At 45.2% G+C, this 15,093-nt stretch overlaps 1 protein-coding gene across 5 annotated transcripts in view; it reads right to left on the bottom strand.

The window, feature by feature from the left end:
* The window catches only part of LOC121282290 (hedgehog interacting protein), a 226,516-nt gene that overhangs the window by 170,130 nt on the left and 41,293 nt on the right, over positions 1-15,093 (bottom strand). For all 5 annotated transcript variants that reach the window (XM_041195939.1, XM_041195949.1, XM_041195964.1 and 2 more), the window contains exon 4: positions 4,827-5,028. In XM_041195939.1, the coding sequence (XP_041051873.1) occupies positions 4,827-5,028 (202 nt within the window). The remainder of the gene's footprint in view (positions 1-4,826; positions 5,029-15,093) is intronic.

The raw sequence follows: 15,093 nt of genomic DNA, 5'->3' as shown, positions 1-15,093 counted from the left end.
CTATGGGCCAAGTACTGGTAAATGGGATTAGGTAAGTAGTTCAGGTGTTTCTTATGTGTCGGTGCAGACCCGATGGGCCAAATGGCCTGTTCTGCACTGTGTGATTCTGTGATTCTGTGAATAGCTTGTTCTCTAGTTGGTTCCTCAACATATTGTTCCAGAAAACTATCTCATATACATTCCAGGAATGTGTCCTCCACAGCATTGGTGCTAATTAGGTTTACCCAGTCTATATGTAGGTTGAAGTTCCCCATGATTATTGCAGTACCCTTGTTACATGCACCTCCAATTTCCTGATTTATACTTTGCCCTACATTACTGCCACTGTTTGATGGCCTTTAAACAACAACTACCAATGTTTCCTGCTGTTTGCTGTTTCTTAGCTCCATCCAAACTAATTCTACATCTTGATCTTCCAATCTTAGGTCCTCTCTCACTAATGTACTGATCTCATCCTTTATGAACAGCATGCATGCCCCACTTCCTTTTCCTATTTGCCCATTCTTCCCACATGTTGAATACCCTTGAGCATCCCTTCCCTTCCTTGACCTCTCAGTCTCAATTTCTGGCAATAGACTGTCCACAAATATTCATTACAAGCCTACAGCTCCCACAGCTACCTCAACTACAGCTCCTCACACCCTCCTTCCTGTAAGGACTCCATCCCATTCTCTCAGTTCCTTCGCCTCCGCCGCATCTGTTCTGATGATGTCATTTTCCAAAACAGTTCCTCTGACATGTCTTCCTTCTTCCTTAACTGAGGTTTTCCACCCACGGTGGTTGACAGGGCCCTCAGCCATGTCCGGCCCATCTCCCACGCATCTGCCCTCACACCTTCCTCTCCCTCCCAGAACAATGTTAGGGTTCCCCTTGTTCTCACTTATCACCCCACCAGCCTCCGCATTCAAAGGATCATCCTCCGCCATTTCCGCCAACTCCAGCATGAAGCCACCACCAAACCCATCTTCCCTTCACCCCCCTGGTGGCTTTCCTTCTGGGATTATTCCCTCTGGGACACCCTGGTCCACTCCTCCATCACTCCCTCCACCTCAACCCCCTCCCACGGCACCTTCCTATGCAACCACAGAAGGTGCAACACCTGCCCTTTACTTCCCCCTCCTCACCATCCAAGAGTCCAAACACTCCTTTCAAGTGAAGCAGTGCTTCACTTGCACTTCACTCAATTTAGTCTACTGCATTCGCTGCTCCCGATGCAGTCTCCTCTACACTGGAGCGACCAAACGCAGACTGGATGATCACTTTGCGGAACACCTTCGGTCTGTCCGCAAGCATGATCCAGACCTCCCTGTCACTTGCTATTTCAATATACCACCCTGCTCTCATGCCCACATGTCTATCCTTGGCCTGCTGCAATGTTCCAGTGAAGCTCAACGCAAACTGGAAGAACAGCATCCTCCTCTTCCGATTAGGCACTTTACAGTCTTCCAGACTTAATATTGAGTTCAACAATTTCAGATCATGAACTCTCCCCTCCATCCCCACCCTGTTTCCAACCCCCCTTTTTCCAATCATTTATAATTTTTTTACAAATATATTTTAAAATTTATTTCAATTTATTGTTTCATCTCTACCTTTTAGCCCATTTCGATCCCTTACCCCCACCCCACCCCCACTAGGGCCATCTGCCACTAGCTTGTCCTGCTTGTTACCCTTAATGTCCCCATTAGCACATCCTTTAGATAACATCACCACCATTAACACCCCTTTGTCCTTTTGTCTATGACATCTTTGGCAGTTTCTTCTTGGCCTCCACCTATCACTGGCCCCCTTTCGAGCTCTATCTGTCTCTCCCACCCCCCTCTACCAGCTTATATTTCATCTCATTTCTATATTTTTTAGTTCTGATGAAGGGTCATACGGACTTGAAACGTCAACTGTATCCCTCTCCGCAGATGCTGTCAGACCCGCTGAGTTTTTCCAGGTATTTTTGTTTTCATTTTATCCTTGAGCATTCAGCTCCCAGCCTTGGTCACCCCACAGCCACGTCACCATAAAGGCAATTAAATCGTACATATTTACTTCCATTTGTGCCATCAATTCATCTACCTTGTTGTGAATGTTGTGTGTGCTCAAGTGTGTCTTTAATTATGTATTTTTATTATTTTCACAATTGCTAGCCTTATCTGCTGGCACACACTTAAGTTTGTACACTCTGCCACACTCAGATTATCATCTCCCTTATTGCTCCTTTGCCTTGTCCTTTCTCTCTTTAATTTATCACATCTTCCCTCATTTGAACCCTTACCTCCAGTATTTACTTTAAAGCCCTCTCTATTGCCCTGGTTATTCAACTTGCCAGAATACTGGTCCCAGCATAGTTCAGGTGAAAACTGTCCCAACGATAAAGTTCCTTCTTTCCCTCGTACTGGTGTCAGTGTCCCATGAATGAAACTAATTTCTCCCACATTCATCTTTGAGCCACACATTTAACTCTTTGATATTATTTACCCTACTCCAAGATTATTATCTTTGAGGTTCTGCTTTTTAATTTAGCCCTAGCTGCTCACACTCTCTAAGCTGAACCGCTTTCCGAGTCCTACCTCTCCATGGCAAGATGGTGGCATAGTGATAATGTCACTGGACCAGTAACCCAGAGGCCCAGGCTATGTTCTGGGACATGGGTTTAAATGAACTAATCTGGAACATAAAACTTGGCTCAGCAATGGTGACCATAAAACTATCAATGATTGTTGCAAAAACCCATCCTCGCCTACATGTGACTCCAGACCAATGTGGTTGACTCTTACCTGAAAAACAGACGAGCAAACCACTCATTTCAAGGGCAATTAGGGGCGGGCAACAAATGTTGGGCTTGCCAGCGACACCCACATCCCATGAAAGGTTTTTTTAAAATTCCATTTCGTTGGAATTTGTGAACCATGACAACTGGATCCTCCCCTTCCCACTACAAATTCCTCTCCAGCCCAGAGCAGATGTTCCAAACCCTGGCACTGTGCAGGCAACATAGACTTCTGGACTCTTGCTCTCGGCTGCAGAGAACTGTGTCTATCCCCCTGACTATACTGTCCTCTAATACCACTACATTTGATTTAACTCCCCCCAGCTTGAATGGCTTCCTGTACCACTGTGCCATGGTTAGTTTGCTCATCCAACCTGCAGCTCCTGCTTTGATCCATAAAGGCTGAAGAAACCTCCAACCTGTTAGACAACTGCAAGGACTAAGGCTCCTCCACTTCTTCTACCTTCTCAATCCCCATACTTGCCTCACTCGCAGTCACATCCTCCTATCCCTGACGACTGACCAAATCAGATGACCCTATCCTAAGGGCTGTAACTACTTCCTGGAACAAAGTGTCCAGGTAACCTTCCCCCTCCCTGATGTGTCATAGTGTCTGCAGCTTGACCTCCAGCTCAATGACTCTGAATGAAGTTCCTCTAGCTGCAGGCACTTGCTGCGGATGTGTTTGCCTTGGATCACACAGGTGTCCACAAGCTCTACATTCTATAGCCACTGCACATCACCTGTCCTGCCATCTTTATAGCATTTAATTAATTATTTCACTGATTAAATTTTAATTAATTTCTCTAGTCCTGCCTGTTCTTATATTCTTATTATGACAAAAAATGTTCTACCTATCCTGATTGAAATTCCCTAGTTAAGATAAATAGGAAGGACTCACCAGCCAATCTAGTAAGCTTTAATACCAGTAGTAAACACTGCTACTACTAATAAAACCTTATAGTTAATAAAATTACCCAAGTTTTGAAAGATAATTGAGAAAAATACTCACCAACCAATCAACTACCTTTTTGCCTGTGATGTCACACTTCGATTTTTCTCAGAACACGGTCAGTCCATTCTGCAGCCACGGTTTGGATTGGATTGGACAGACTTTTTAGGGACTGCTAATAGCTGCTTATCTGTAGCTAATGGGATAATGAATCCTGAAGGTATCTCATCCCACCAGGACATTAACTCCTATCTTCTGGAAAAGCAGAATCCAGTACAAGAGCAAATATGCTAAGACACAGATTCAGTTCCCCTTGTGTGTTGATTTCTAAATAATGCATCACTGTTAGTACTAATTACTTCCCCATAGCCGGAAGAAAAAAAATGAGGTAAATTATCATGTGAGCCACTTAGAAGCTGATTTAAGTGATGTACTGATGTTGGTTGCTAGACTGTCTTGTATGTTGCAGGACTTCAGTGGCACTGAGAGACTAGAACAAGAACAAAAAAGGGAGAAAACAGTAATTTCATAACCTCAGAAAAAAGGTGATGAAACATTTTTAAGCTGTTGAGGTCCCAAATCTCAACAAAACGTATAGGTAGCTGTTATGCACTTATGACCCTTGACAATGAACATCAGTCTGCCACTCTACCATGGGAACATCACTGTTAAGTCCAACCTTGTACTAACCTGACACTTATGCAGTGCATTTCAAAAAGGAATTATTCAAAAGCCTAATTTCCTCTCCCTACCATAAAAGTGCAAACACCAATTGCAGTTTCTGAACCACTGCTCCAAAGGAAGAAAGTTGGACCTTCTTGTCTGTATGACTCAGGTATTCATTGGTTAAACTCATTGAGCATCGGAGACCCTTGACCATTCCGATTTTTGAATGTATCTCAGCACCTAAAAAGGAGAGAAACTTCACAAAGTTTGGCCAAATCTGGCAAAGATACATTTAGTTATTAAAGTGACAAGCTACTGTTCACAGGCAAGGACAAGGCAACGAGGCTTGACTTTTTTCTAGTGGGAATCATTTTTTACTTCAGTATCTAACTTATAATAATGAATAAATTATCATGAATGAACAGAATTTTTAGAGAAGATGCCAACCTTTATTCCACTCTGGACTTGTTTGTGGATGTCGAGAAATGATTCCTTAAGTAATTCTCCATCAGCAGTGTAAATCTTCACAAAACCTTCCTTTTCCAGGATGAAGAGTCTCTGTGATCCATCCCCACAATGCACTAATCCAGTAGGCTGTCTGAGTCCACTGATCATTTCATGAAGGCAGAAACAGTTTTTTTTATGTTTTCTAAAAGAATAAAATATTTCATTATCGCTGATGATCACTGAATATATTTTATCTAGAAAACAATGCAACTATTTTGGTCACTTTAAAGAACATGAGAATACCACAAGAGAGACAAAATACCATATTAAATATTCAGCAAATTTTCAGTTTAATAGTAAACTGTGAAATATTTAACTTTAATATTCATATTCAATGTGTGTGTTTATTTCTATCCCATTTACATATTATATAAAAGCTATATTCAGTTATCAAATAAGCCCAGCTGTTTGGGCAGAAGTCTTAGCTCCGAGTTATACGATGCTAAGTGGAATAAGTTCAGCTAGTTTCAACCCCTGAAATTTCTACCGCAGCTCCATCCACAAAATTACCCAGAATTTAATCACTAATCAGTGCTAATGTCATTATTATAACATAGGGCAGAATTTTGCCATTGGCGAGTGGTTGGGTGGGTGGGGGGGGCGGTGGGGAGAACCCCCAACGTCATCCCACCCCATTTAAATTTTCAGGCGGGCAGGGGCACAGCCAAATCAGCTGCGGGCCCGCCGACCTGTCAATGGCCAACTGAGGCCATTGGCAGGATCATTAAAACAATTAAAGGACCTGCCCATCCAACCTTAAGGTTGGCGGGCAGGTAGGAGTCTCGGCGAGCAATAGAAAAAACATGAAACCTCATCCAGCGGTGGGATGAGGTTTCATGTAGGGTTTTAAACATTTTAATAAAGTTAGTATGTATATTATGAACATGTCCAATCTCATGTGACATGAGGGGGACATGATAGGGAATTTTTTTTTCCTTTATTTAACATTTTTCAGAGTATAAGCGATCTCCCTGAGGCAGCACTTAGCCTCAGGGAGATGTGCACTCTTTCATTCTCATGCGCGAAAGAGCGCACTCTCACTTTTGGGGAACCCCCCCCCCCCAACCCGCACAGGAAGCGCAATGCGCTTCCCGCCGGATGTCACGTTGCGCGGGCCTTAATTGGCCTACCCACGTCAAATGGCGGTGGGGCCCGCTTCTCCGGCGGGGATCGGCTCCCCGCCCACTGGAGATTGGGTCGAGCCCACCCACCCGACAGGCAGAAAATTCTGCCCATAGTTTCTATATGGAAATTATGCCCAATAGGGAAATAATGCCCAATTATGCACAATAAATTCAGTGTAAGGTCCATTATACAAAGTGTGGCAGCTACACCACAGAATAGCTGGAACAGATCTCGTGGTAGGAGTAGCTACAAGCAGCAGCAGCAGCAGAACAGTAGTCGAAGATGGTTAAAGATAAAGTGAGAGGAAATCTTATTAACAATGAATTAAAATGTCTGTACATCAATGCACATAAGGTTTGTAATAAAATTGAGCTGCAGACAATCATGCGTTGGGAGGAAGCAGATATAGTAGGGATTACTGAGACACAGCTACAGAAAAATTAGGACTGGAAATTAAATATTGCAGGGGTAGCATATTTAGAAAAGATAAAAGAGAGGGAAGATGCAGAGGTGAAGTAGCTATACTTACTCAGGATAACATAATGGTAGTAGAAAAAAGGGATGCAACTATCAGCAAGACAAAACAGAATCCATATGGATAGATATAAAATGTAATAAAGGATCAATCACACTAATAATTGTAGTGTACAGACTACCTAATAGTGGAAGGGAGGTGGATAAAGCAATTGTAGACAAATTAGGGAACTGAGTTAAAAACATAGAATAATAATCATGGGAGATTTCATTTACCCTGATATTCACTGGACAGAAGAGGTTGGTATAGGGGATAAGGCAATAGAGTTCTTAAAATGTGTACAGGACGTTTTTCTAATCCTTTGTGTAAAAAGCCCAAAAGTATAGTGCCAGAGGATTGGCGGATTGTGAATGCAATTTCTATATTTAAGTAAAGGACAGAACATGTTCAGGGAGTTACAGACCAGTCTGCTTAACATCGGAGGTGAGAAAAATAGTGGAATTCTTACTAAAGGAGATAATAGAAGAACATCTAGAAATGTGAGGTATAATAACGTATAGTCAGCATGGATTTCAAAAGGGAAAATCCTGCTTGACTAAACTTAGTGAATTATTTGAGGATGTAGCAGAGGAAGTACACAATGGCAGTGCAGTAGATGTAACTTATCTGGATTTTGGAAAAGTAAGGTGCCTCATAATAGACTAATGAATAAGGTCAGAGAATTGTAGTCTGGGCAAGTGGCAGAATGGATTGCTAGTTGGCTCTAAGACAGAGAGCAGAGAGTCTTTTATCACTTATTATGGAATATTGCTGGTAAGGTTTGCATTTATTGCCCACTTTAATTGTCATTGAACTGAGTGGCTTGCTATGCCATTTCAGATGGCAGTTAAGAGTCAACCACATTTCTGTTGGTCTTGAGTCACATGCAGGCCAGACTGGGTAAGGATGGCAGACCTCCTCCCCTGAAGGGCATTAGTGAACCAGACGGGTTTTTACAGCAATTGGTGATGGTTTCATGGTCATCATTACTGAAACTAGCTTTATATTCCTGATTTTGATTTGATGAGGTGGATTCAAAACTGGCTTAGTTAGAGGAGACAGAGGCTGATGACAGAAGGATGCTTTAGTGACTGGAAGCCAGTTTCCAGTGGCATACCACAGGGATCTGTGCTGGGTCCCCTATTATTCGCCATTTATATAAATGACATAGATGACTATGTCGGGGGGTGGGGGGAAGATTGGTAAATTTGCAGATGACACAAAGATTGGCCGGGTGGCTAACAGTGAGGTTGAGTGTCTTGGGCTACAAGAAGATATAGACGGGATGGTTAAATGGGCAGATAAGTGGCAGCTGGAATTTAACCCTGAAATGTGTGAGGTGATACACTTTGGAAAGAGTAATTTGACAAGGAAGTATTCAATGAACGTCATGACACTAGGAAATTCTGAGGAACGAAGGGACCTTGACTTGTGTGTCCATAGATCTCCGAAGGCGGAGGGGCATGTTAGTGGGGTGGTGAAAAAGGCATATGTGACATTTGCCTTTATCAATCGAGGCATAGATTACAAAAGTAGGGAGGTCATGTTGGAGTTGTACAGAACCTTGGTGAGGCCACAGCTGGAGTACTGTGTGCAGTTCAGGTCACCACATTATAGGAAGGATGTGATTGCACTGGAGGGGGTGCAAAGGAGATTCACCAGGATGTTGCCTGGGATGAAACATGTAAGTTATGAAGAGAGGTTGGATAGACTTGGGTTGTTTTCGTTGGAGCAGAGAAGACTGAGGGGTGACCTGATCGAAGTGTACAAGATTATGAGTGGCATGGGCAGGGTGGATAGGGAGCAGCTGTTCCCTTTAGTTGAAGGGTCAGTCACCAGGGGACACAAGTTCAAGGTGAGGGACAGGAGGTTTAGGTGGAATGTGAGGAAAAACATTTGTACCCAGAGGGTGGTGACGGTCTGGAATGCACTACCCAGGAGGGTGGTGGAGACGGGTTGCCTCACATCCTTTAAAAAGTACCTGGATGAGCACTTGGCACGTTATAACATTCAAGGCTATGGGCCAAGTGCTGGTAAATGGGATTAGGTAGGTAGGTCAGGTGTTTCTCACATGCCGATGCAGAATCGATGGGCTGAAGGGCCTCTTCTGCACTGTGATTCTACAGTTCTGTGATTTATTAATTGAATTCAAATTTCACCAGCTGCCATGATGGGATTTCAACCCATATCCCCAGAACATTAGCCTGGATTACTAGTCCAGTGACATAACTACTACAGCACACTCAGAGTGGTATCAGATGATGTTCCACGAGGATCAGAGCTGGGATCATTGCTGTTCACAATTTACACTAACGATTTGGACTTCGGAATAAAAATTACAATTTCTAAATTTGTAGGTGACACCAAATCGGGGTTGGGGACATAGTCAGATTACAGGAGGACACTTAAAAGCTTGCAGAATGGACAAATAAATGGCAAATGAAGCTCAATGCAAACAGATTTGCAGTCTTTTATTTTATTAGGAAGAATAGGGAGGTTACTTATTACTAGGAGGGTCAAAATCTAAGTGGGGTCGAGAACAAAGGGCTGTCAGAGTACAATTACACCAATTACTAAAGGTTGTGCCGGAGGTACAATGTACTTATGGCAAGGCCATAAAAAAAGCAAACCAAGTATCAGCTTTATTTCTAGAGGGATAGAATTGATAAGTAGGGAAGTTATGCTAAACCTGAACTGAACCTTGGGTAGACCACACGTGGAGTACTGTGTGCAGTTCTGGTCAGTATATTATAGAAAGGAAACAGAGACACTGGAGAGGGTGCAATGAAGATTTACAAGGAGGATAACCTGTTATCCTTTCCTGATGTCTTGAAAAAAGAGGGCTGAGGGTTGACCTTATAGAGGACTTTTAAATTATGAAGGGTTTTGATCGAGTGGATGCTGATGGAATGTTTCCTGTTGTGGGGATAAGCATAACTAGAGGCCATAGTCACCAAGAAATGCAACAGGGGAATTCAGAAAAAACTTGATTACCTGAAAAGTGGTAAGAACGCAGAATTTACTTCCACAGAAAATGGCTGAAGTGAATAGTATGAATGCACTTAAGACGAAGCTAGACAAGTATTGGCTGGGGGGGAAGGGAACTGATGGTTTCAATAGTGGATATAGATGAGAAAAGATTGGAGGAGGCTCCAATGGAGCGTAAGCATGGCATGGACTGGTTGGGCCAAATGGCCTGTTTCTGTGCCATATACCCTATGTAATCCAGGATTACCAAAAAAAAACCTTGAAGAACCAAGGTGGCAATTTGATTAAAAACGTTCTAGAATTACTTGAAATTTTCCATTGTGCGTCCCTGCCCCTGTTGATTTCTAACCATTCAATTCTTATTCATGTTCTTGATAGAGATTGATTTCTGACTACCTAGTAGTAGAATTCTCAAAATCAGAAAGTATTTATTTGCACCATGTGATTAGACAAAATTGCACCTACAAACCTGAGTTAACATAATTTGGATACAAAGTTGTAGTTTTGAGGGCTTGATTTTACAATCTCCAAAGTACTTTAAATAATTAATTTTAAAAGAATCAATCCTCGACTATCCTTTGGTTAAAGGAAGAGAGGACTGGCAGCTCAAGATTATTAGTTACAGAGTTTTCAGAAAAGAGATAGAGGGGGATAATGAAAAGGGGGCTGTTGGAATATTGGTTTAAAAAAAGCAATTGCAGCTATAAGGGGGATGACACACTGGAGGGAACATCAAATGAGGCCTTTTGGGTTTAACTGAAGAATAAGATGGGCAATCACACTGTTAGGAGGATACTAAAGACACTCGAACAGTCCAGAGGGAGTGTCAGGAAGATATAATTTTCATAATGTTATTGGAATTTATTGTAAAGTAGAGTAATAATGGGGCGTGTGTGTGTGTGTGTGTGTGTGTGTGTGTATGTGTGTTAATTGAATTAAAGGCAGCTGGTCCGAAGGCTTTGTTGTAACAGAAGATAAGCGAGGTTTCAAATGTTAAGTTGGTAAACATAGGTGTGAAGGGAACATTGCATTTTTAAATAAACCAGACTAGCTTGAATTTAAAGTAGGGGATCAAATGTTTCACCTAGCCAGGAGAAGTTAAGAAACAGTGTGCAGAAATTTCTGCCTGTTGGGTGGGCCGTGCAGGAGCGGGAGCGGGAGCGGACCTGATCGCTGCCCACAATTGGGTCCACACTGCCATTTTACGTGGGTTGTCCAATTTATGCCCGCCCAGCGTGAAACGAGGCTCCCGAGGAGAGTGCGAGTGAGCGGGCGGCAGCAGGACTGATATGACCTCTGGTCCAATGGTCACCCGGCAGCCTGTTTAAAAGAGCTCCTGTAGCATGATGGGAGGGCCTCATTCCCAGGGACAGGAGGAGGCCGCCCCACATGACCAAACATGCCTGGGAGGAGATGGTGGAGATAGTGAGCTCCTGCGACATGGTGCGACGCACCTGGATCCAGTGCCGCAAGTGTTTCAATGACCTCTTGCGCTCAGGAAAGGCGAGTACCATTGGTCACTTAACCCAGCAGGTAGGCTGCCCTTTGTGTTCCATGTGCTTGCGCCTCCTTGCTTTGTAAGGTTGGACTGTGTGGTGCCAAATGTGATGTAGACTGCATTTGGCCAAGGGGCGTGGGGGGGCAAGGCTTGGCATCTTTGTGTGTGTGCGGCAGCAGCGGGGTGAGGAGGCACTGGAGCCCTGCAATATTCCACTCTGGTTGGAGTGGGACGGCAGCGAAGAGATTCCAGGTACAAGTTGCATGAATGGATGCTCTTCTCTCCTTTTCAGGAGAAGAATGCTCATAATGCAGCCAAGTGGTTGAGGACTGGAGGAGGGCCGGCCCAGTTGGCCATCATTACCAGATTCGAGCAGGAGGTCCTCGATCTAGAGAGGTGCTAGTTCCACTGGTGTCAGTGAGATGCTACGGGCAGGTAGGTTAACACAGAACTGAGATCACCATTAGTATCCCAGCATCCATGGCAGTGCTGAATGTTCAGTGGTTGAAGTTTGCAATGTGGCTTGACAATTGCTTATGGCAGGATGAGCACACAATGATCCGGGGGACAGGGATGCAGATTGACACTGTCTCAACATTAACTAATCAAATGTCCTTGTTCTTCCTTTCAGCATCAATGGAGCAGGGCCGGGAGGAGGAGCAGCAGGGGCCCCCTCTCACGCCTGAGGGCCCTGAAGTCTCTGACCCACCAGCGTCACACCATCTCTGCCAGGCGGGCACCAGCGCCGATACGAGCACCTCGGTGGGAATTAGATCATCGGCTAGTGTCCCAAGGCACAGCGGTGACGGCACTTCACAGTCACTGGAGGAGCTGGCAGAGACAGAGTGCCCATGGTGCCAGCAGTTGGAAGGCTGCAGGGGATCAGGCACATGCTCAGTTGGTGGCTGATGATGTGGCTCTGGAGTCGCCGGTGAGGCAGCAAATGCTGGAAGTCCAGCAGGGTGTGCGGGAGGATCTGGTGGAGATGCATGAGACTATGCTTGGTGTGGTTTCAATGGTGGAGGAGTCCACGTGGATCATTGTTGATGCAATGAGCCTCATGACCGAGCGCCATGCTTCCTCCATGGAGAGACTGGCGACTCCCATAGAGGCTCCTCCAGGAGACCAATCCTGGGGATGCACCTGGACCAGCAAGTCCTCACGTCGACATTGACCTCAGCTGGTGAATGCCAGTGTGGGAGATGGTCTGGGCACCAAGTTTTCCCAGCTTGGTGCCTGTTCATCTATGGTGAGCATGGAGATCTGAAGTGACCTCACGTTGGCTCAGCAGCTGCCTGTTGTCTCTGCGGGCTCCTCTCAGGGCGCTCCAGATCCTCCGTCCCTCTGCCAGTGACTGTTGCCTCCGATAAGGCTGTGACAACTGGGAAGATGCCAGCTGTAGAACTGGCCGCTCCGTCCCAGGCCGGGCCAGCGCAGGCTCCATGGGCCAGAGGACAGTCGCCAAGGTCTTCGAGGCCAAGAGGACAGCACAGTGAGCAGGCTGTCTCAGATGCCAGTGCCAACGAGGGGACAGCACCTAGACATAGCACCCGAAAGCGTAAATTTAAGGCACCTTAGGCACACCACGGGTTTCTCACTGGTGCTTTTGTGTTGCCCCGCAATGAGGTTATGATTAGTTGGTGTGCTGTTTAACACCTTTGTCATTTTGTTTCCTTAAGTTAATTTTGTTATATCATTAAATTTAGACATGTGACCATCGCTGAGGGTGACTCTTTTCCTCTGCAGGTGGATGGTTACCCACGATGTTATGAGTGAGGTGTGTCACATTGAGCTTTATTGACAAGGTCCTTAGTTAATGTTCCTATCCAGGCAGATTTAGCACTCAGGTATCAAGTATGGAGCCTGCAGCACAGGCTTTTGTTGGAGGTCCATCTGTGGTATTCTAGCTGAAGGTTCATTGGATTAAAGCCTCCCAGGTGTCCCTGCCTCCCTGGAGTATGCCTGGGTCAGCGTCAGCGTCACAGCAATTCCCTGTGCGTGCTCATCCTCGGACTCACTGCTGGACTCATTGTGTGCAGCCGCAGCAACTGCGCCTACATCTTCTTCACTCACAGCATCACCCCTTTCCAGCACAAGATTGTGGAGAGCGCAGCATGCAAGCACTATCAGCGACAGACGATCTGGGGGGTACTGGAGTGTGCCCCCGAACGGTCCAGGCATCAGAAACGCATCTTGAGAAGACCGATACTTCTCTCCACCACAGCCCTTGTGGAGGCGTGGCTCCCATTGTACCGCTGCTCAGCTTCTGTTCTTGGATGGCGGAGAGACATCATGAGCCACCTTCTGAGGGGATCGCCCTTGTCACCCAGGAGCCATCCATGCAACCGGGCTGGAGCACTGAAGAGCTCTGGCACCTGGGAGTGTCTGAGGATGTAGGCGTAGTGAGAGCTGCCTGGGTACCTTGCACAGACTTGCAGAATCAGCATCCTGTGGTCACACACTATCTGCAAGTTCATGGAGTGGAAGCCCTTCCTGTTGACGAAGGCACCGGGCTCATCTGCTGGCGCCTTGATGTCCACATGTGTGCAGTCTATTGCACCCTGGATGTGGGGGAAACCAGTAATCACTGCGAAGCCTCTGGCTCACTTTGTCTGGCTGGCCTGTCGCAGAGGTAGTGGATGAAGGTCAATGCACGCCTGAATAGAGTGTCTGTCACCTACTTGACACAAGTGTGGACAGCTGATTGGGAGACACCGCAAAGATCACCCACCAACACCTGGAAAGAGCCAGAGGCATAGAAGTTGAGGGCAGCAGTGACCTTTAGAGCCAGTGGCATGGGGTGTCCACCCACACAGTTAGTGGAGATCTCAGGACCTATCATCTGACGGACAGAGTTGACTGTCTCCCTTGATAGACAGAGCCTCCTTCGGCACTGCACCTCAGTCATATTGAAGTTGTTGCTTCGCCGCCTATATACCCTGCGGCCCCTTCTATCTTGGACTTCCTCTTGGCCCTGCGTCCCTTGTGTTTGCACCTCTCCTCCCAAAGGTGGCTCCCCTGGAGGCTGAATGTGCACTCTTGGCCTCCTCCCCCTTCTGGCCCTCCCTTCCTCCTCACAGGAGATGCCTCCAGTGGAGAGCACAACTCCCATTCCCAGGCTAAGGGAAGGCTTCCTGAAACCTGCAGGCCCCAAAAAGGATCTTCACTGTAGAGTGCTGACCTGATGGTTGTGAGCCCTGTCCAAGCAGCTGGTATGAGTTTTTAAAGTATATCTGCTCACACAGGCAAGTATCAGTAACTTTCCAAATTAAATATCTGACTGAGCACATTCGCGATCCTCCAACCCCTCTTATCCTGCCAGTGGATGAGGTTTACACAAATGTGTCCTACCCACGGGCATGCATCGCATGCCCACTCACCGAAATATCCCCTGTGTGCCTTAATGGAGATGTAACGGGAGTTTAGAATAATTACGATATTTAGAAGTTATCATTGTAGTAATTTGTAGGTCTACGTATGTGCTTAAAATAATTTCTTCTATTAATAAAGATTTAATTAAATTTTGTAAGAAATCTATAACACTTGGCAGACTTTTTACTGAATTCAAAGCCCATATCTCAAAATAAGTACAAATGCAAATAGTTGTGGCAGCTGCTTCAAGTTTCCCTCTGGATTTGAGCAGTTTGGCATTGACCATCCGCCTGCCATAACAGGGAGATCAAACAGCAAATATGTAGGCAAACTGCTGAGTATGACGATAAGAACAGGACAGTAATAGTAGGGGGTTTCAACCACCCTAATATCAACTGGAGTAAAATCAACATTAAAATGTATAGAGGGCACAGAATTCTTAAATGCATTCAAAAAAAAACTTTTTATTTAGCCAGTATGTAGCAAGCCCACAAGCAAAGGGGCAGTTCTGGATTTGGTTTCAAGGATTGAAGCTGGGCAAGTAGAAGATGCATCACTGGGAGAGTATTTTGACAATAATTAACACAATTCAGTTAGATTTACACTAGTTATGGAAAAGGAGATAGATAAGGAGTAAAAGTTCTCAATTGGGGAAAGGCCTATTTTACTAAACTGAAGGGTGATTTAACAGAAATTGACTGGAAACAGCT

The sequence above is a fragment of the Carcharodon carcharias genome, chromosome 1, assembly GCF_017639515.1.
Source record: "Carcharodon carcharias isolate sCarCar2 chromosome 1, sCarCar2.pri, whole genome shotgun sequence".
Taxonomy (NCBI): domain Eukaryota; kingdom Metazoa; phylum Chordata; class Chondrichthyes; order Lamniformes; family Lamnidae; genus Carcharodon; species Carcharodon carcharias.
Note: the sequence above shows the minus strand (reverse complement) of the source record. Positions and strands in the feature narration are given on the sequence as shown.